Source organism: Phacochoerus africanus, chromosome 7 (assembly GCF_016906955.1).
Source record: "Phacochoerus africanus isolate WHEZ1 chromosome 7, ROS_Pafr_v1, whole genome shotgun sequence".
NCBI lineage: Eukaryota > Metazoa > Chordata > Mammalia > Artiodactyla > Suidae > Phacochoerus > Phacochoerus africanus.
In genome coordinates, this window is record NC_062550.1 from 4,452,142 (window position 1) to 4,472,814 (window position 20,673).

Sequence of the window (20,673 nt, forward strand, 5' to 3'; positions counted from 1 at the left end):
CAGGAGGTGGTGGCCGAAGCTCTGGAGTTAGACCTGGCCAGTCCCCGGCCCTCTTGAGCCTCAGTGTTCTCATCTGCAAGATGGGGTGACAAGCCCCACCCTGAAGGCTGTGGCGGGGTGAAAGCAGCTCCTCTACACAGAGGTTGGGACAGGTGGGCGGGGTGGGCACCGCTGTCTGGGGGTGGGGCACTCACGGGCCAGGAGACCCGGGGGCAGGACACTTGGTGGGGGTTGGGCCAGCGGCTTGCTTCTAGAACCAGGGATGTGCAGACGCAGTGGGCTACAGCCTGTGGGGGGCTCTGACCACCAACCCGGCCTCACCTGGCCCCAGAGGACATGAACTCACACGGTCCTGGGCAGTGGCTTCATAAAGCCCAGGGGTCAGAGGCCACGTCAGCAGGGCTCTTGATCAGGCCCCTGGCCCCTGGCCCCTGTTTCCCTACCCGGAGCTGAGGACTTCACTCCAGCCTTTGAGGCGCATCTGTGGGAGTAAGAGGGCAGCGTCGCCCGTAGCGCCCGGGCACACAGCGCACCTTCTCACATCCATATGCTGGGCGGGCACTGGGCTTTCCAAACCAGGCATGTGGGCAGACCCAGGCCTGGCACGGGTAGGGCTGCATAATGGTTAAGACCCTCTGGCCCAAAGGCGGGGACAGGGGACTCCTGCCGGGGTTTGGGGAGCTCCTGACTGCCCCCCCCCAGCTGGTCCCTCAGCTCAAGAACTCAACCTTCATGGAGCTGGAGGCCCTGGACACACATGGGGCCAGCGAGGACCTGTGGGGTGAAGCCAGGGACAGTCAGGGACACAATGTGCCTTGTCCAGGCCCTTGGGGAGGGGAAAGGGGCTTCAGGTGGGAGTGACAGACAGGCCTTCTAAGGGGCTCTGCGGCCACCTCTCTGCAGCACCAGCACTGGGCCGGGCACAGGGGAGAAGCCTCCCCCTAGAGCAGCCATGGTGCTCAGGGTCTGACAGTTCAGTTCTAGCTCACAGTGGGTGAGCACGACCCAGCCAGTTGGCAGCCCGGCACCCACACGTTCCTGGGGCACCCATGGGAGAGGGGACTGTGGACCCCAGCTGCGTGCGGCCAGCACTCAGGTTCACCTGCTTTATCGTCTTGCCAGCCCTGTGCATCACCTGCATGCACCTTGCGGGTGTGCCTGCATCCTGGTTTACCGCCTATCTCCCTGTATGGACTCCAGGCTCCAGGAGGCTGTGTGTTTGATGCTAGGCCCGGGCCGGCCCAGGGCCAGGGAGTGAGTGAATGATCCACCTTCACGGCTGCAGGCGGTGTATTCTGCCCCACGGCCAGATGAGGAAACAGGCACAGAGAATGTAGGGGATGGGCCCAGGGTCACTGTAGTGGGTTGAGTAGGGTTCCCAAACTCATGTCCACCTGGTACCCCAGGCCTTATTTGGAAACAGGGTCTTTGTAGATATAATTAGTTAAGGATCTTGAGACAAACCAACTTGGATTTTAGGGTCAGCCCTACATCCAATGACTGGTGTCTTTATAAGGGCGGTTGGGACACAGGGACACAGAGAAGGCCAGGTGAGGACAGAAGCAGACAGCAAAGTGATGTGGCCACAGGCCAAGGAGCCCCCAGGAGCTGGGAAGAGGGAGGAAGAACCCTCCCCTAGAGACTCTGGAGGGAGTGAGGCCCCGCTGACACCTTGATTTTGGACTTTGGGTACCTCCAGAACTATGAAGGACTTTGTCTTAAGCCACCAAGTATGTGGCCATTTGTGACAGCTGTGGTCACCTGAGAAATGGGGGTTCTTCTTGGACTCAGAATGAGCCCACAGCTCAGCAAAGCAGGACCCGCACTGTCCAGAATCCTGAGGCTGTTATCCTAGGGGGGCCCTGGAAGGGAGCCCTGCACTGGGGGGACAGGCAGTGACCGGAAGGGGCCCCGGTTCTCCAAGAGTTCCTTCAGTGTGTGTGCTGAAGCAGAAGGCACTGCCCCTCCCTGGCTTGGGCTCCCTCTGCCCAGGGAGGTGCGCTGGGGCTCTGCTCTGCGGTGTCCACCAGGCAGGTCGCCCGGTGCCGTGTCCCCCTCTGCACCTCTAAATGGGGAGCGGGTCCAAAGGCTGGGAGGCTCGGGGCCTTCACGGTGCTAAGCTGTGGGATGGGGCGCAGAATAGTGCTGACGCTCTAAACTCCTTTAGGTGAAAAACAGTGGAGTGACTCAGGTGGCCTGTCCTCACAGGAACCTCCCTGAGCTCTGGAAGACTCAGAGTCGAGCCCAGGGTGCCCCACCTCTGCCTGGGGACCCCCCAGCAGGGCTGACTGCAGCAGGAGACCCCAGCAGGGGCAGAAGGCTCAGAAACATGGTGGTGGTGAAGGCTCGGGAACCAGTAGCCCCTGAGGGCGCCCCCAATCCTGGCGCTACAGGCCCATCCTGACATGCGGTTGTCCCCAGCACAGGTTTGAGCTTGAGTTAGGAGTTACAAAGGACCCACTATGTGCCAGGCACATGCTGAGGGCTTTGACCTTCACATTGAATCCCTACAACAGCCCTGTGAGGTGGACACTCTTATTTAGCCCCTTTTTTTTTTTCTTTTTTTGGTCTTTTGGTCTTTTTAGGGCCACAGCTGCAGCATATGGAGGTTCCCAGGCTAGGGGTCTAATCGGAGCTGTAGGGCTACAGCCACAGCAATGCTGGATCCCAGCCGTGTCTGCGATCTACACCAGAGCTCACAGCAACGCCGGATTCTTGACCCAGTGAGCGAGGCCAGGGATCGAACCTGCAACCAACCTCATGGTTCCTAGTCGAAGTCGTTTCCGCTAAGCCACAACGGGAACTCCCTCTCATTAGCCCATTTTATGGACAAGGAAATCGAGGACCAGAGAGGCAAAAAACGACTTGCTCAAGGCCATGCAGCAGGTTAGAGGCAGAGCTGGGATTTGAACTAAATCTGTTTGGCTCCTTCCACTAAACCAGGGCAGAGAAACGAGGTGGGAGGCTGGTCTCTTATCTCAATTCTGGGAGAGGAGAAAGCCCACTTAAGACAGCGTGCGGTGGCTGGGTTGATGCGGTTCCCTAAGGAGGGTCCTTCCTTCGCTGTCCCCAGGTCAGGCCTGTGTGTGCGCCCACTGACCGACAGGGAAACTGAGGCAGCTGGGTGGAGGACAGAAGACAAACTTGGCCGTGAACGACTGTGTCCTGCCTGGCACATGGAAGAGGGTCTCAGGCTGGCAGCCCTGTGCCCACCCTGATGCTCAGGAAAAGACTGCTATGCCCAGTAAACACGTGTCCGCATCCACAGTCGGCTTCTTGGTAGCCAAGACCCCAGGGGGCAGAAGGTCTGCAGGATTCTACTGCCCGGTGTGTGTCGGGGAAACAGCCCCCACAGCCCCCAGAACAGCTGCCCCATTCTCTTCTCGCCCCCTCCCATCTCCTTTTGGTGGAAATATCTATTTTTGAAAAGGGCTCCTGGGCAAACACGGTGGGGAATCCCACTAAATTAACCGCATCTTTTCCCGATCCCAGCCTTGCTCTTCAAACAAAGCTGCGGTTGGTGGCGGGGCTTCCCACGCCCCTGCTTGTCTGGGAAGGGCCCGTGGGGGAGGGTGGTCTAAGGAATGCTGGGCAGCTGCGGCCCCCCTGCTCACCGCCGGCCGGGAGGGCGGGAGGCCGCTCAAGGGAAAGCCATCCGCCCACCCCCAACCAAAGGGACCTGAACGCAGAAACAGGAAACGCAGCGGCAACCCACTACTGCGCCCGCGAGGCTCATCTGCGAAATGGGATAAATACTTCCTGCTCTATTTACCTCCCAGGTTGCCATGAGCACTGGAGCGGGGACGTGGGAAGACCCTGGGCGGGGGGGGGGGGGGCACGAGCTAGCTGGATCCAGGCCCAGCCCACCACCCACCAGCTGGGCGCTTCGGGACCAGCCCCGGGTCCGCAGTTTTATCCCTCGGTTCTAGAAACACGTTGCACTAAACTTCCCTCCCCGCCCGAGCAACTCCGGCGGAGCAAGTTCTCCACAAACTGTAAAGTGCCACGCCCCCGGCACAGTTCCGGGCTGGGGGCCGGCCCTCGCCCGTGGACCGGTTCGAGGGCTCCCCCTCCCCCGGCCCCGGGACCCGGGGCCCGCGGGCGGGCCGGGAGGGCGCGGCCTTACCTGTTCCAGGTGGCGTTGGCGCAGGCCCGGCGCTGCTGCGTGCCCCGCTCCTCCGCGGCGGCGGCTGCCGGCTCTCTCTTGCCCAGGTCACTGAGGCTGGGCGAACTCATGAACTTCAACCTGCGGAGAGTCCTCATGGTGACCCCGATTGCCGGCTCGGCGCCCACGCGCGCCCTGCGCCACGCTGCTCCGCCGGCCCCGGCCGGCGCTGCGCCCTCTACGAGGAAACTTGGGCGAAAGCAGGAAGCCAAGCGGCCCTCCGGGATTCCGCCCCGGCCCCGCGCCTCCGCCCCGGGCCCCGCGCCTGCCGCCCCGCCGGGTTAATCATTGCTCCGAGCGGCCGCAGCGTGGAGCTCCGGGAGCGCGGCGGGTAGCGCAGACACGGCGCAAAAGGGGCCCGGGGCGGGGCCGGGCCAGAGGGGGCGGGGCCCAGGACGGGGGCGGAGCAGGGGCGGCCTCCGGAGCGGACAAGGGGGCGGGGCTCGCGGACCCAGGCGGGGCCTCAAGAAAGGGGGCGGGCTGATGGGCGTGACCACTAGCTGGGGGCGGGGCCGGCGCTTCCGCAGCCTTAATCGCCGCCCGCCCAGCGCCCCCTGAGTCCGCCCTCGTGGGGCCTTGTTCTGGCCCCTCTGTTCTTCCGAGGGCCCAAAGTGCCCACAGTAAACGAACATGCACGAACGCACAATCCAACCCCAGGCGTCTGCCCCGCGCCGGCCCCTGGGACCACTCCCACACGGTGCTCAGCTTCCCGCCTGTCCCAGACCCCTGGAGCACTGGGGCCTCGAAACAACCCCACCTCGCCGTCCTTCTGCACAGGGGCTGTGCCCACACAAGTCCCTCAAGACCCCGTCGGGTGGACCCAGACTTCATAAAGCCTGGATGGAGTCTCCGGCCCGTTTTCCAGTTAAGGAAACTGAGGTTCAGAGGGTGAAAGAACTTCCCAACATCACACAATCAACAAAGAACAAAGCTGGGCCTAACCCAGTCTTCCTGAGCACACAGTATGACACCCCTCCGGCTTCTGGGATTCCCACAGGGCTGGGCTGCCCCGGCCACCTCCACTGGGCCAGCCAGCACAGCCCTGCCTCCCTCCTCTGACTTCCTTGGCCTTTCCTGAAACAACGACTGTGCTGAGCAAGCTCTGGTGTCACCAGGCCCCAGCTGCATGTCTTCCTATAAATGCTTCCTAGCTGAGTGGGGGGGTGGGGGCTGCTCCTAGAACCTCAGCACCAAAAGGGTGTTAGAGGCCCCCCAATGTGGTGTGGAAGAGGGGACCAAGACCCAGAGCCCACTGGATCCAGGGCCCTGTGCCACGGTGTGTGCGTGAGCCCCACCCTCCTTGATGGCGGAACCAAAGCTCTTGGCCCTTCAGAGAGTGGGGCCTGCTAATTCAGCCCGCCACAGAGCCGGTGGACATGCTGGCCTGCACTCAGAGCCAGGATCAGCGCCTCCGCATGAAGGAGGCGGTGGAAGGGCCAGGTTCAGCCCCCCAGGCTGGAGCTCTCTGCTGGATGGATGACCTGGGCGGGATGGTTTGCCAAGGCCAGGCCGAGCCGCGAATGAGTTTCTCTATGGCTCCAGGAACCAGGAGAGCCTCGTATAAGGTGTATGGGAACCTGGTAAGGAGACACTGCCCAGTGGAAAGTCCACCAGCATTTCTTGAGCACCTACTCTGTGCCAGACATGACCCTCAATCTAGGGAGGCAGAGTCATGCCTGGCCAACTCCCTGACCCCGAGCTCAAAATCAAGGCACCAGAGACCCTTGACTCCCCCAGAGCCTGTCACCCCCAAGGCTGAGACCTGCATGGCCCTGCGTGAGCTGACCGGCCAGGAGGAACCGCCCTCTCTGTCAAGTCCCTGCTGGTTTCTCACCCCTTTAGAAACATCTGGGGACCCCGTGTACTCCTTCCGCCGCCACATCACCTCCCCAGGCCAGGACCACAGACACTCCCTGAAGGACACTGAACAAGCGAGGTGGCCGGAGTGATCACTGACACACCCATATACTCCTGTGCTTGAGCTTCTGCTGCCTCCCAAGGCGCTGAGGATCAGGTCCACAGCCTGAAATCCCTGGAGAGAATTCCCCGCCTCTCCTCCCCCACCTCCTTCTCTTTTTTCCCCCTTTTTTGGCTGCCTCGCAGTGTACGGACTTCCCCGGCCAAGGGTCAGATCCCAGCTGTAGCTGCAACCTATGCCTCGGCTGCGGCAATGCCAGGTCCTTTAACCCACTGTGCCAGGCCTGGGATGGAACCTGTGTCCTGGCGCTGCAGAGACTCTGCTGATCCTGCTGCACCCCAGCGGGAACTCCTCCTTGCCCTCTCCCTTCTGACCTCCTGCACCCTGGGTTAGGCTCCGAGGTGGCCCTCGGGCCATTTGGTGACTTTTCCATCTGCTGCTGTAGATCAGGAAGGCCAGGATAGACAACCGCCTCACCCCCCTACCTTCCTGAGCCCAGGATGCAGGAGGCACGCAGCGGACATTTGGCTACATGGAGGGATAAATCTATTTCACAGGTAGGAAGGGATTAAACCCTTTGTAAAGGGTGCCACACTGGACAGAGACAGAGCCCCTGTAACTGCCCCTGGTGTAAATGCAGCAGAGAATCACCGGGATGGGGGCAGAGCCGGGGTGGACGGGATGAAGGGTGGTTTCCCAAGCCGCAGGGGGCTGGCTTCGTTGGCTCGGCTCAGGAGGGGCCCGCTCGGTGGGGAGGGAGGCTGGACTGCTCTGGATGAGAAACTCAAGGTTAAAATGGGAGACGCGCGCCAAGGGCAGCCCGAGGTGGGAGGAAACAGAAGACGGACGAGGCCCTGGGAGAAGAGGCCAGCAAGAAATGCTGGACGTGGGGCGGGCCGGGGGATCTCAAAGCCGTCTTTGAGATCAGTGTTAAGGAATTGGCCATGACCGCTCTCTGGCCCCATCTGCCAACCTTTGTATGCGCTGTCTACACCCAACAGCCCAGTGCTGGGGGTAAGGGTGGAGACCTGGGCGAAGGCGCTGCTGCCCTGTGTTTGGGCTGGTGACAGTCACAGAGGGGCACCGGGCGAGGAGGGGGGCCTGGCAGGAGCAGTCAGCCCCCAGGACCCACATCTGAGGCAGAGGCCAAGAGGGGACAAACCATCACACCCCCGGAGCGGAGGGCAAAGGGGTGGCTGACGGCCAAGTCCAGCTCCTAAGCGAGTTCCGCACAGCCTGCCGCGTGGTGGAGAAACAAAAAACCCAACCGCGTGCGGCCAAGGCTTTACAATGGAGGCACTGACATCGGAAACCCTGATTTCTGGCTTCCTGGGACGCGTCAGATGACTGGGCCTCCAGGGCCGGAGGGCCCATGTGACAGCTCTGGCTGAGCCGCTGCCCCCGCAGGCAGGCATGGGGCACCAGGTTCCCGCCGGGTTCTCCCCTCACTTATGGGGCCTTCCAGGCCAGATCAGGGGTTGGGGATTGAGCAGTCGTATTGCATGCGCTCCTGTGTGTGTGTGTGTGTGTGTGTGTGTGTATGCACACATGCGGGCATGCAGGCACACACACAGGCATGCAGGCACGCACACTGCTGGGTGGGGCCCATCTGTGGCTGGGACTCAGGCAAGGGAAATGCCCTCCGTTCAAGGGAATGGGAGTTGGAGTGGGGTACCCATGCATGCACCCCAAAGCTGCCAGAGGAACCTTGCTCCATGAACTGTGCCAGGCCTGGTGGCATCAACCATGCCCTCTCCTCCTCCAGGATCCGAACTTCATTCCAGCCCTTCTCCCACCAGCAGAACGTTGGGACCTGGCGCCCTGGTCACTTGGGGGGAGCCCCTAGGGGCTTTTCCTTCTGTTGGGAGAGGGATTCCTCCATTGGGTGTACAGAACGGGGGTCCACTGGCCCTGCCACCAAGTCAGGTGACCTCTGGGGCCTGCCTCGCTTTGCCCATTTGTCAGATGGGTGGGGTTGAGGGTTGAGGGGTGCGAAATGAGGCCCCAGACAGCCCTTTAGAAGTCATGTGGTCCCCGAAGATGTGGCAGGAGACGGTGACCCAGGTGGTTTTGATCCCCGAGGGGTGACTGCTCAGGGGCTGGCCTGGAAATTTCATCTCATGGGCACCGTGCTAGAACCAGCAGTGAATTTTACGATGGGCCTGGCACCTCTAGACGGGCTCAGGGCACTGGGACTTTGGGGCTGGTTCAAATGCCTTTTCTCAGCCTCTGCTGGGAACCCCGATCAGGCTTTTTGGGGATCCTGGCCTGGGGATTGCTAATGAGCATCTCAGGGGGCTCCTAGCCCTGAGCCTGGCTCAGCCCCTCATTTCACAGATGGACAGCCTGAAGCCTGGGGGCAGGACTGCACTAAGTCTGTGCCTCTCTGGAATCCGGGTCTCCAGGCATCTAGTCGGCCAGGCTGCGTACACCAGTGGGGAAGAGAGCGGCCAGTGTCCTTGCCGCCCCCTCACTGGTACCAACCTCAGCTGGCTGTGCCCTGCCCCTCCACCCAGGCCCTGCCCGCTCTGAGGGGCGCTCCTGCCCCCTGGTGGAGAAGACTGGTGCTCCCCAAAGCTGACTGAGAAAGTTCCTCTGGCCCACTAGGGAACCCCTGGGACAGTGGCTCTGCAGGGGAAGCCCTGGAGACCCAGGGAGGGGCTTGGCAATGTGCCAGGCACTGGGAGCCGTGGGGTGGGCGTGCCCGGCTCATCCCTCCCTTCTCTGGAATGGACAGGGATGGGGACACACCCACCACACGATGGGGTGCGGAGGGATCAGACCGTTGACACAGTTGTGGGGTGCCTGCCGAGGGCTTGCTTACCGCTGGCTATTCCATCGCACTGCAGAGATTCCCAAGTCAGGGCTGAACCCACGCCACCCAGGGTGACTCCAGCATCAATCACCATTAGCCTGGTCACCTCCAAAGGCTTTGCAATGTGCGGGTTCTCAGTGACCGTCCCAAGGCTGGACAACCAGTCACCACCCATGGCTGGATGGGCGTTGGGCCATCAAAAGCAACCGTGGGTTGTATTTCTTTTTTCTTTTTCTTTCTTTTTTTTTTGGTCTTTTTGCCTTTTCTAGAGCCACACCCGAGGCATATGGACGTTCCCAGGCTAGGGGTCCAATCAGAGCTGTAGCTGCCAGCCTATGTCACAGGCACAGCAACGCAGGATCCCAGCTGCATCTGCGACCTATACCACAGCTCATGGCAACGCCGGATCCTTAACCCACTGAGCGAGGCCAGGGATCGAACCCAAAACCTCACGGTTCCTAGTCGGATTCGTTAACCACTGAGCCACGACGGGAACTCGGTGTGTTGTATTTCATGAATGGGGGAATTCACAGAGGCTCCCCTATGCCAAGCCTGGGGTGGGGGCACCAACACCAAGGGTGGGGGGTGCTGCCCTCAAGGTGCTCCAGAGGAAGTGTCCCTTCTGGTGGCTTCAGAGCCTGTATGGACTATTATTACCCCTATTCACAGACGGGGACAGTGAGGCTGAGTAGGGGCACCCTGCTTGCTCGAGCTGTCAGTTAGAAGGTGTGGGAGTGGGGACACTGTACTTCTGGGGGGGGGACAAAGCCCACCTCCCCAGTGCTTTGATAAATGCTGGAAACATGATCACTGAGCACCTACTGTATGCCTGCCACTGTTCTAGGCGTCAGGAATACAGCAGGGGGAGTTCTCCGGTGGCTCAGTGGGTTGAGGATCTGGCATTGTCACTGCCATGGTGTGGGTTCGATCCCTGGCTGGGGAACTTCTGCATGCTGCGGGTATGGCCAGAAAAAAAAAAAAAAGAATACAGCTGATGACAAGAAAGTAGGGTCTCTGCCATCAGGGAGGGAGCTCGAGTCCCATCCCAGCTCTGCCATCCACCATCTACTAACCTTCTCTTGTTTCCCCCAAGACTTCTCCCTACCAGCCGAGCCCACCCCCACCCCGCTGCCCCCGGGGCCCTACCTGGGGTTGTTCCCCGTGCTAGTGGTCTCTGTCCTGTGTGCTCATCCCCCCTCCTTCTGATCTGGATCCCAGTCTTAGGGTGAGTGAGAGGGTTTTGTTTTGTTTTGTTTTCTGTCATTTTAGGAATGCACCTGCAGCCTGTGGAAGTTCCCAGGCTAGGGTTTGAATTGGAGCAGCAACTGCTGGCCTACACCAGAGCCACAGCAACACCAGATCGGAGCTTCATCCGCGACCTACCCCACAGCTTGTAGCAACACCAGATACTTAACCCACCGAGCGAGGCCAGGGATCGAACCCACATCATCTGACTCGTGGATGCTGGTAGGCTTCTTAACCCACTGGGCTGAAACGGGAACTCTGGGGTGAGGGGGTTCTGACCAGCAGAGGTCCTTTTCTTAGCTCTCATGACCCCCCAAACCAGGTCGGCCAGCTCCACCCCCACAAGCCCCTGAACCCCCACCACCTCCAGGGACTCCTCTGTGGGACGTCCCGTCCAGCGTAAGCATGAGAATCAAATGAGGGCAGAGGTCACAGCCGATGCCTGTGGGGTCCTTGCCACTCCCTGGCTGTGTCGCAGCGTCCACCCTTCAATGTCCATAGCAGTTCCACAAGCAGGGGGCTGCTCCCATCAGCCCAGTTTACAGGCGAGCCAGCGGGAGCCCTGGGAAAAGTGGCTGGTCCAAAGTCAAATGCCTGGGCCGGGCTTCAGCATCTGGGTGCTCGCTCAGCAGCCTCCTCCACCCATGAACATGTGTTTGCCAGGACCCAGGGGAGCTGGGCCTGAATAAACAGCCACTACCTCCTTCCTTTAATCAATGTCACAAGAAGAGGCAACACTGGCAGATGAGGGGCCACCATCACCCAGGAGCCTGTCCCTCTCAGCCTCCTGTCTAGAGAAGGACCCACCTGCCTGTCCAGCCCCACACGCTCGAGTTGCAGAGTGAAGAAGCAATCTGCCTGCTGGGCTGAGTCCTGGGGTGCGCAGACCGCACGCTGGGTACGGGCTGTGATCCCCCAAAGACACACTGAAATCCTAACCCCTTGTGCCTGTGTATGTGGCCTTATTTGGATCTAGGTCTTTGCAGATGTGACGGAGCAGAGCTAAGATCATACTGGAGTAGGTGGGTCCTGCACCCAGGCATGGATGTCCCTGTGAAAAGACTGCCCGAAGACACAGGGATACGGGCGCAGCCGGAGGGATACGGGCACAGGGATACAGGCACAGCCAGAGGACAGCAGCATGGAGACAGGGTGGAAATGGGGGTGATGCCGCCACGGAGCCCAGCAATGCCAAGGCTTTGCCAGCAGAAGCCGCAAGAGACAGAAATGATCCTTGACACCCTGATTTCGGACATGCAGCCTCCAGAACCATGAAGAGGTTGGAGTTTCTGCTGTGGTGCAGTGGGTTCAGAATCTGACTGCAGAGGTTCAGGTCACTGCGGAGGCTCGGGCTGGATCCCCGGCTGGGCACAGTGGGTTAAAGGATTGGGTGTTGCCACAGCTGTGGCTCGGATTCAGTCCTTTGCCTGGGAACTTCCATATGCCATGGGTTTAGCCATAAAAAGAAAAATGAAGTAGAAAGAAAGAAAGAAAACAAACAAACAGAACCAGGAGAAAATCAGTGTTGGTTTTAAGCCACCCAGTTGGTGGCAATGGGTTAAGGCAGCCCTAAGATGCCAGCACACGGACTTTCCCCAAATGGGGCTGCACCCTCCGGACTCTGGCTGTGACCTTCACATCCAGGAAACCTACATCCAAATGTGGAAAGGTCGAGTCCCAACTCTCAGCAGATGAGACACCTTCACCCCTCCTCTGATTTCTCTAACAGGGACCCCCGGGCTCTGGGAGATGGGAGGGGAGAGGTGGCTTGTGCAGAAGGCCCCGTGGCCCTGGGCCCTGCACGCGAATGGGGCGGGCCACCCGCCTGCGCTTCCTGACCCGCACGTCTGCAGCTGCCCTTCCAGCTGGCCCCACGAGCACCCCACTGTGCAGGCAGAGGCCACACAGGGCAGGGCTGGACGGACTGGGCTTGGCGTCGAGGTTTCTATCCTCTCTGGCACTTTCTTGGCCAGCAGGCTTTTCTTAGAAGAATACTTAGAAAGAGCAAGTACCACGCGGGATGCCAGAACTTGCACTGATAACGAAAAGCCCCAGGAGGAGGGGCCTGAGGTTGACAGACGTGGGGGCTTTGCTGCTGTTTCACTCCTTCCAAAGGGCGGGAGGGACAAGCTCCAGTGTGGGGGAACTGCATCATCATCATTATTTTTGTCTTCTTTTATTTTAGGGCTGCACTCGTGGCACATGGAAGTTCCCAGGCTAGGGGTCGAATCAGAGCTGTAGCTTCTGGCCTATGCCATAGCCACAGCCACAATCACACGGGATCTAAGCCATGTTTGCAGCCTACACCACAGCTCCCGGCAACGCTGGATCCTTCACCCATTGAGCGAGGCCAGGGATCAAACCTGCGTCCTCATGGATGCTAGTCAGATTCGTTTCTGCTGAGCCACAACGGGAACTCCGGGACCTGCCTTCTTGACTTTGCAAATAAAGCCCCAAGAGCCCAGTGAGGAGGTGATGCTGGGTCGGCTGGACTCTGTTAAGTCTAAGTTCTGCCCCTAGAGGAGGGGGTGCCCTTCCAGGACACACCCCACTCGCCATCCTCCTGCTTCTGCAAAGATGCAGCCCACAGTCCATGAGGGGATGGACTGAATGCAGGAGAAACTGCTGCTGAGGTTTGCTAGAAGGTTTGGGGCAGCAGGGGGGGCGGATCCCACCTCCTCCTTGGGCCCAGAGGTGCCCCTTACTGAGGGCCTGCCCTGGCCAGCCTGGCCCACAGCCTCCACTATAGCTCTGCCGGCTGGGTGTCCTCATTTCCCACCACAGGGGACACTGAGGTTCCACAATCTGATGTCACCTGCCAGGCCATGGGCTGACGTGGGGGGGAGGGGAAGGATGGACGCTGTGGTCCCCACTCCCGTCCTGGCCTTTCTCCAGGGAAGGCTGTGGACTGAACCCAGGCCTTCTCCTGGAGGAGGCGGGGACCCTCCTGGCCTGAAGCGTGGGCAGGTAGTGCCGCCCTGCTGTCCCCTTGATCCCTGTTGGGCCAGCAAATGCAGGCCCTGTCCCTGCCCCCAGAGCCGGTCCACCCACCCTCCCCTCCCCAGACCCGGCCTCCTGGCTTCGGGCCTCACAGCCTCTGGGAACCCGCCCTGAGCTCGGCGCACTCACTCTGCCACCCAGGTGGGACCTGCCCGTCTGCTCAGAGGCTTCAGCCGAGGCCCGTGGCCTGCAGGAGGAGCTCCGCATTTCCTGTGTGGTGTCCAAGACCTCCACAGTCTGGGCATGGCCACCGTTTCCCCTGCTGCATCTCCCACTAAGCCCCTCCGGGCCCCGGCCTGCACCCCCCAACTCCCAGAGACAAAGGGCCCACTGTCCCCAGCCGGCTCCCCGCCTCCGGGCCTTTACCCGGCCTCTGCCCTCTTCCTGGATGCACTTCCTGCTTTCCCTCCAACTCGTTTCTTTTTCAGTGAATTATATGAACAGCAAAAGGCAGCAGAGCATCGTGATTCAGAGTGTGGGCTCTGTTAACTGGCCACAGACGGCCCCGGGTTGGACTGTGGTCAGTGAGCAGCTGACCCCTTGGCCTGATCACTTTTGTTGAACTGGGCCTCAGTTTCCTCATCTGTAGAATGGGAAACAGAGTAACCCCTCCCTGCTGATCCCAGGGCTATAAATGCAATGCAGAGATGTCATATGCTCCGGACGGGCCTGGCACACAGTAGGTGCTTCTCAGCCTTAGCCATGACCACTAGCTGGCCTCCCGTGTGCCACGCCCAGTCCTCCCGCTTCCCCTGGGCCCTGGGTCCCCACCCTGGGGACATGGACCTTCTTGCCTGGACCCAACTCAGCCAACAACCCGCAGGCCACCCTCCTGATCTGGCACAGGGCCTGCCTCCTCCATCAGGCTCCGGCTCCGCAGGGAGCAGGGCGAGGCAAATGCGCACAGTGGACAACGATGACCATTTTCTTCTTCTTCTTCTTTTTGTCTTTTTAGGGCTGCACACACGGTATATGGAGATTCCCAGGCTAGGGGTCAAATTAGGGCTGTAGCTGCCAGCCTACACCACAGCAACGCTGTGGAAACGTAATCCGCAGAGCGAGGCCAGAGCGCGAACCCTCAGCTTCGTGGATACGAACTGGATTTTGGAACTCCCAAAGACTTCCCTCTTGACCACTTTTTTTTTCTTTTTAGGGCCACGCCCTCGGCATATGGAGGTTCCCAGGCTAGTAGTCGAATTGGAGCTGTAGCCGCTGGCCTACACCACAGCCACAGCAACGCCAGATCCAAGTTGCATCTGCAACCCACACCACAGCTCACAGCAACGCGGGGTCCCTAACCCACTGAGCAAGGCCAGGGACCGAACCCGCATCCTCATGGAGGCCAGTCAGATTTGTTTCTGCTGAGCCACGAGGGGAACTCCTCTGCTTGACCAGCTTTTAGTTGGTCCTTGGTGCTCTCTGCTGGGTAAGCCCTGAGCTTGGGCTTCCCTCACTGTCCTTGTAGAATCCATTGTAAACCAGAATCCTAAGTCAGTTTAGGGAAGCCCCCCATCCCTGGTGACATCAAGAGGGAGTCTGTGGGGCTCCTGGGCACAAGGGCCTTTGTGTCCCCAGTTTCTTGTTTGCAGGAAATAGGCCTCATTTAGCCTCCTAGACCTTCCCCGAGTTCCCAAAAGCAGGTTCAAACATGCGCCAGTCCGGGAAGGAAGGGGATGCAGAGACCAGTGAGGAACAGTCACGAAACAATCGTGCAGGAGTTCCGTCGTGGCACAGTGGTTAACGAATCTGACTAGGAACCATGAGGTTGTGGGTTCGATCCCTGGCCTTGCTCAGTGGGTTAAGGATCTGGCATTGCTGCGAGCTGTGTGGTGTAGGTGGCAGACGTGGCTCGGATCCCGTGTTGCTGTGGCTCTGGTGTATGTCAGTAGCTATAGCTCTGATTGGACCCCTAGACTGGAAACCTCCATATGCCACTGGAGCGGCCCTAGAAAAGGCAAAAGACAAAAAAAAAAAAAGAAAAAGAAAAAAAAAGAAACAATCGCACAGCCTCAGGCAGGGTCCTGGTTCCTCCTCAAGGAAGATACAGAACGCTATCTTTGAGTCCTTCTGCAGAACTGAAACACCTGAAAGAGCTTCTCAACCATTCTGCATTCCAGAAAGAAGGAGGACCCCCCAGAACCAGTCCTGGGGCCAGGAAACACCAGCTTTGCAGAAGAATGAAAGCTGGCATCGCCACCGCAGATTCTCATCTGCGGCCCTTTTTTCTACGCCCCAACTATAAAACCACTTCCTAGTCTCTCCCCAAGGAGGGCACGGTCTTCAGGGCATCAGCCTGCTGGGGCCTCCTTTGCCCAGCAGAGCAATCAAGTTAATTTTTCTCCTTCCCCCAAAACCCTGTCTCCGAGTTTCCATTCAGCACTGGTGGACAGAGGCCAACACTGCTTCTCCTTTCATTCACTGCCCCGCCCTGCTTCTTGGCTGTGTCCTTTTATTTTATTTATTTATTTTTTTTGCTTTTTTTTAGAGCCACACCTGTGGCACATGGAAGTTACCGGGCTAGGGTCCAATCAGAGCTGCATCTGTGACCTACACCACGGCTCCTGGCAATGCCAGATCCTTAACCCACTGAGCGAGACCAGGGATCAAACCTGCAACCTCATGGATACTAGCTGGATTCGTTTCTCCTGAGCTACAATGGGAACTCCTGCAGTCAGAGTCTTAACCCGCTGCACCACACTGGGAACTCCAAGCAGTTTATTTTATTATTTTACTTTTGTTCTTTTTCTTTCCTTTTTTTTTTTTTTTTTTGGTTCTTTGTGCTGTTGTTGTTCCTTGGCTATAAATCTCCACTTGTCCTTGCTGGAGTGTGGGTCAAGGTCAACCCCCCTACCCCCACATGTAAGACCCCACCCTCAATTCGGAAACGCAAAAAGCTCTGAAAACTCAGATTTTCAGGGCTCATTTGGCTCCAAAAGCTGTTCTGACCAGAAGGGAGGCTACTGTGAGTCTGTCCACCCAGCGAGAGGCGCTCTAGTGCACACTCTGTCCCCAGGATGCTGCCCCAATCCTTCCCACAGGGTAGCGACAGACTGCATTATCACCCAAAAATAATAGGAATTCCACGAGTTCCCGTGGTGGCTCCGTGGGAACGAACCCAACTAGGTCCACGAGGATGCACGTGTGGTCCCTGGCCTCCCTCAGTGGGTTGAGGATCCAGCACTGCTCAGACCCTGTGTTGCCGTGGTTATAGCTCAGCTCCAATTCAGCCCCTGACCTGGAAACTTCCATGTGCCATGGGTCAGCCCCAAAAAGACAAAAAAAAAAAAAAGGAATTCCAAAGTCATATCGGGCCCTGAGGGTATCAGTCAGACAAGGGAGGAGGACTGGCACAAATGAGTCAGAGCTGGTAGGTATGTGACCGAGCTGGATTCCACCAGACTCCAAAGATGGCCTGCGACTTAGGAGGAGAATTGGAGGCAGGTACATGCAGGCTGTGGACGTGCTGGGGAAGAGGCAGCAAGACACGGAGAGCGTCCTGATCATCCTGCAATCAGCACTTAAAGGTCAAGAGGCCGGATGATGCGGAGAACTGGACAAGCTGAAGGCTCTTTGCTACATCTTTCCTAGAAATGCCGGATAAAGGACGGACACGCATCTTCTCAATGCAGAACCGAGCCTGTAAGAACGTGAGGCGCATCACCAGGGGCCGGAATGATAATGTATCATTAAGCTAATCTATGACTGTACTTACATCCTACTGAACATTAATTTTACTGAAAGCCAGTGTAATGCCTGCAATATGCAGTCATTCCAAACGAAGCGGTGTTCTCAGTGCCTGAATCTATCACGCCCTTGGGAAAACGAATAAACAGAAAATTTGTTTAAAATGGAGTTAGGGGGCATTCCCGTCACAGCTCAGTGGTTAACGAATCTGACTGGGATCCGTGAGGATGCAGGTTTGATCCCTGGCCTCACTCAGTGGGTTAAGGATCCAGTGTGGCCATGAGCTGTGGCGTAGGTCGCAGACTTGGCTCGGATCTGATGTTGCTGTGGCTGTGGTGTAGGCCGGCAGCGATAGCTCCCATTTGACCCCTAGCCTGGGAACCTCCATATGCCGTGGGTGTGGCCCTAAAAAGCAAAGAAAAAAATAAAAAAATAATGAAATGGAGTTAGAGGCATTCCCTTGTGGAGCAGTGGTTAAGGATCCAGTGCTGTCACTGCAGCGGCTTGGGTCACTGCTATGGTGTGGGTTCGATCCCTGGCCTTGGAACTTTCACGTGCCATGGGTGGATGGGGCCAAAAACAAATTAATTAATTAATTAATTAAATGGAATCAGCGTAGCCATAAAGAGACTTGTGGTTGCCAAGGGGGAGGTGGATTGGGGAGGGATGGATTGGGAGTTTGGGATTAGCAGATGCAAACTATTATATAGAGAATGGATAAACCACAAATCCTATGTGTAGCACGGGGAGCTATTCAACATCCTGTGATAAACCATAATGGAAAAGTATATAAAAAGCAGATATATACATGTATAACTGAATCACTTCGCTGTACAGCAGAAATTAACACAACATTGGAAATCAACTCTACTTGAATGAAATAAAATGGAGCCGGGAGGCCAGAAGGGGGAGCTCTCACATCTACCACGCCTAGTCAACGGCAGGAAGAACTGTACCTTGGCGCCTCCAACAGAAAGGTTACTACTTCACTACCCAGCAGGAGGAAGGAAGACCCGGCAGCAGCCCAGCCAATGAGAGACTGTTAGTTACCACTCAGCCAATGAAAAGCCACTACACTCTGAGCTCCCCGTTTCCGCCAATGGACTCTTTGTTTATAACAGCCCCTCCCAACTCCTCTTCTCCTTTATAAAAGGATGGTTCTCTGGCCTTGCCTGTGGTTCGCCAGAGATTGCCTGGCCTGAGTTGTGATCTTTGTTGTTCCCGAATAAACCCATTTTTTTTTTTTTTACTTTATTGCTTTTGGTCAACACTCTCTGGCACTTGGGCCGCAACCCCAACGACTGCTGTTGCCCTTTCACAGATGGAGAAACAGCCCATCCCATGCTGGCGGGGCTGGGATTCAAGCCCAGGTCTGAATCCAGAGTTTGTATTCTTGACTGTCACACTCTCCCAGCTTTACTGTAATTAGTGTAAGAGTGAAGTCACAGGAAAGTACCATGAACTAAAACCCCAGTGGTTCTGACGGGGATGGAGGAGGGTAGTTACACAGGGGGTTGTGCAAGTCCCAGGCGGCGACCGGGGATAGAGAGGGAAACCTAGGGAACTCTGGGAGATGACTGTACGTTAATAATCATTCAAGAAAGCCACCAGGACAGATTGGAGTGAAGCAGCCCTGCTTAACTATAAAACCAGAAATAAAAGCACGAGCTACGCCTCAGGTCATTACGTGAAAGATAAACGGAGGCTGCAGTTCAAGTTCAGCAAGAGAACGACCCTTAGGACCAAGGAGAGGCGTTTAAGGGAAAAACAACCTTCCAAAGGAGGAGACCCTCATGACACGGAAACCGGAGATGACTCAACATGTTTTAGCCTCTGTTACCTCCCTTCGGCTGATCTGACGAAGCACCAGGGCAGTCCTTGTTTGACCTCACAGGGTCAAATACCCTCTTTTTGGATACGAAGGAGGAGCTGATGACGTCAGCCTGACCTCTGCTCAAAGAACAAGGAAGAAGATGGTCTCTTCCCCGCCCCCACTTTCCTTGGATTATACAAATCTAGCCCCACCTCGTCCTCGGGGCAGAGCCTCCTTGCTTGCCTGCTTGTATCCCTCGCAAGTATCCCATCTCAGTAAGTCCACTTCTGGCCTCTCACTTTGGCTCTCGCTGAATTCCTTCTGCGCTGAGGCACAAAGAACCTGAGCCTCAGTTAAGTCCAGGCACCAGGTGAGGGATTCTAATTAAAAAGCCATGGGGGAGTTCCCGTCGTGGCGCAGTGGTTAACGAATCCGACTAGGAACCATGAGGTTGCGGGTTCGGTCCCTGCCCTTGCTCAGTGGGTTAACGATCCGGCGTTGCCGTGAGCTGTGGTGTAGGCTGCAGACGCGGCTCGGATCCCGCGTTGCTGTGGCTCTGGCGTAGGCTGGTGGCTACAGCTCCAATTCAACCCCTGGCCTGGGAACCTCCATATGCCGAGGGAGCGGCCCAAGAAATAGCAACAACAACAACAACAACAAAAAGCCATGGGCTCACGTCCGAAACTTGCTCTGGGTTTGGGTCAAGTCAGAGATGTTGTTGGTTTCAGTTGGGCTGCCTTGTGGGGTAGGAAGGGGGCGCTGAGACGCAGGTTAAAACCAGCAGTAGGGAGATAAGACACCAGCAAAACCAAGCAGGGCCCTTTGGGGCTCCTGGGAACAAAAGCCTTTCTGTGTCCCCATTTCTGGCCTGTTGGGAATGGGCTTCTGCTTCCCTGACCTTCCTAGAGTTCCAAGGGGCAGGTTCAAACAGCTGCTGATCAGGGAAGGGAAGGGATGCAGAGACCAGGGAGGTCTCTGCATCCCTGTGCAGCCTGGGCAGGTCCTGGTTCCTCCTCAGAGGATACACAGGACACTATCTTTGAGCTCTTGTGCAGAACTAAACCCCCAGCAAATGGAAGAAGGCAACTGCTTGGTGAAGTCTTCTCCATTTTCGGACCACCAGGACCAGTCCTGGGGCCACTAAACACCCGATTTGAAGAACACAAGCTTTGCATCCACCCTGGCCCTTATCTGCAGCCCTATTTCCTACTCCCAGACGATAAAACCCCTTCCCATTCTCCTCCAAAGGAGGCCACAGTCTTTAGGGCATCAGCCTGCTGTGGCCTCTTTTGCCTGGCAAGGCAATAAAAGCTTTTTTTTCTTCTCCCTCCTTCTTCCAAACTCTGTCTCTGGGTTTCTATTCGGCACCAGGGGGCAGAGGCTGAGTTTCGGCAACACAAACAGGATGATGGGAGATGCAATGGAGCTCTCCGCAGAAAGCCAGAGTCTCGAGGCACTGCACGCCTAATAAATGGGGAGCCAAAGAAAGGTCTGCCCACTGACAAAGGGAGATGACAAGAAAACTGTCTCTGACCAAAAAGCCCGCACATCTCCCGAGAACCTATAGCTGTGGGTCTGTCCTCAGAGGAGGCTGGGATAGGCTGGTGGAGAGCCCAAGCCAGTGACCTTAAAAGCAGCCCCAGGCAGTAACAGCCCCAGGCCACCAGGCAGAGCCACCATGAAGATGCTCTGGAGAAGCAGGTGCACAAGCTGGACCTCGGGGGTTGCCCCAGATAAAGACTGACTGGAAATAAACTCAGGATCTCAAATGACACAGCACAAGGAAACAGGCCACCATGAGGGAAGGAGAGCAAACACAACACATGTCAGGATGAAATTCCTAGAACTTCTGCCAAGAAACTAAAGGAAAGAGACTGTAAAATGAATTTGTTTAACATAACCAAAGACACAAAAGAAGACAAGAATAGAACTAGATGTTATAAAAGCCAGGTCCTAGCTTACTGGGTACACATCCAGGCATCCAAGGAGATGGGACCTGGGAGCACGGAGCATTGTATGCAGTCTGAGCATTG

The 20,673-nt window shown here is 57.4% G+C and overlaps 1 protein-coding gene across 5 annotated transcripts in view; it reads right to left on the bottom strand.

Moving 5' to 3' along the window:
• The window catches only part of PRR5 (proline rich 5), a 57,271-nt gene that overhangs the window by 22,855 nt on the left and 13,743 nt on the right, over positions 1-20,673 (bottom strand). For 2 of the 5 annotated variants that reach the window (XM_047786020.1, XM_047786021.1), the window contains exon 2: positions 4,127-4,246. In XM_047786020.1, the coding sequence (XP_047641976.1) occupies positions 4,127-4,236 (110 nt within the window). In that variant the 5' untranslated portion in view covers positions 4,237-4,246. Of the gene's footprint in view, positions 1-4,126; positions 4,536-20,673 lie in introns of those variants that run through there. The other 3 variants (XM_047786019.1, XM_047786017.1, XM_047786026.1) reach the window with 3 other exon arrangements.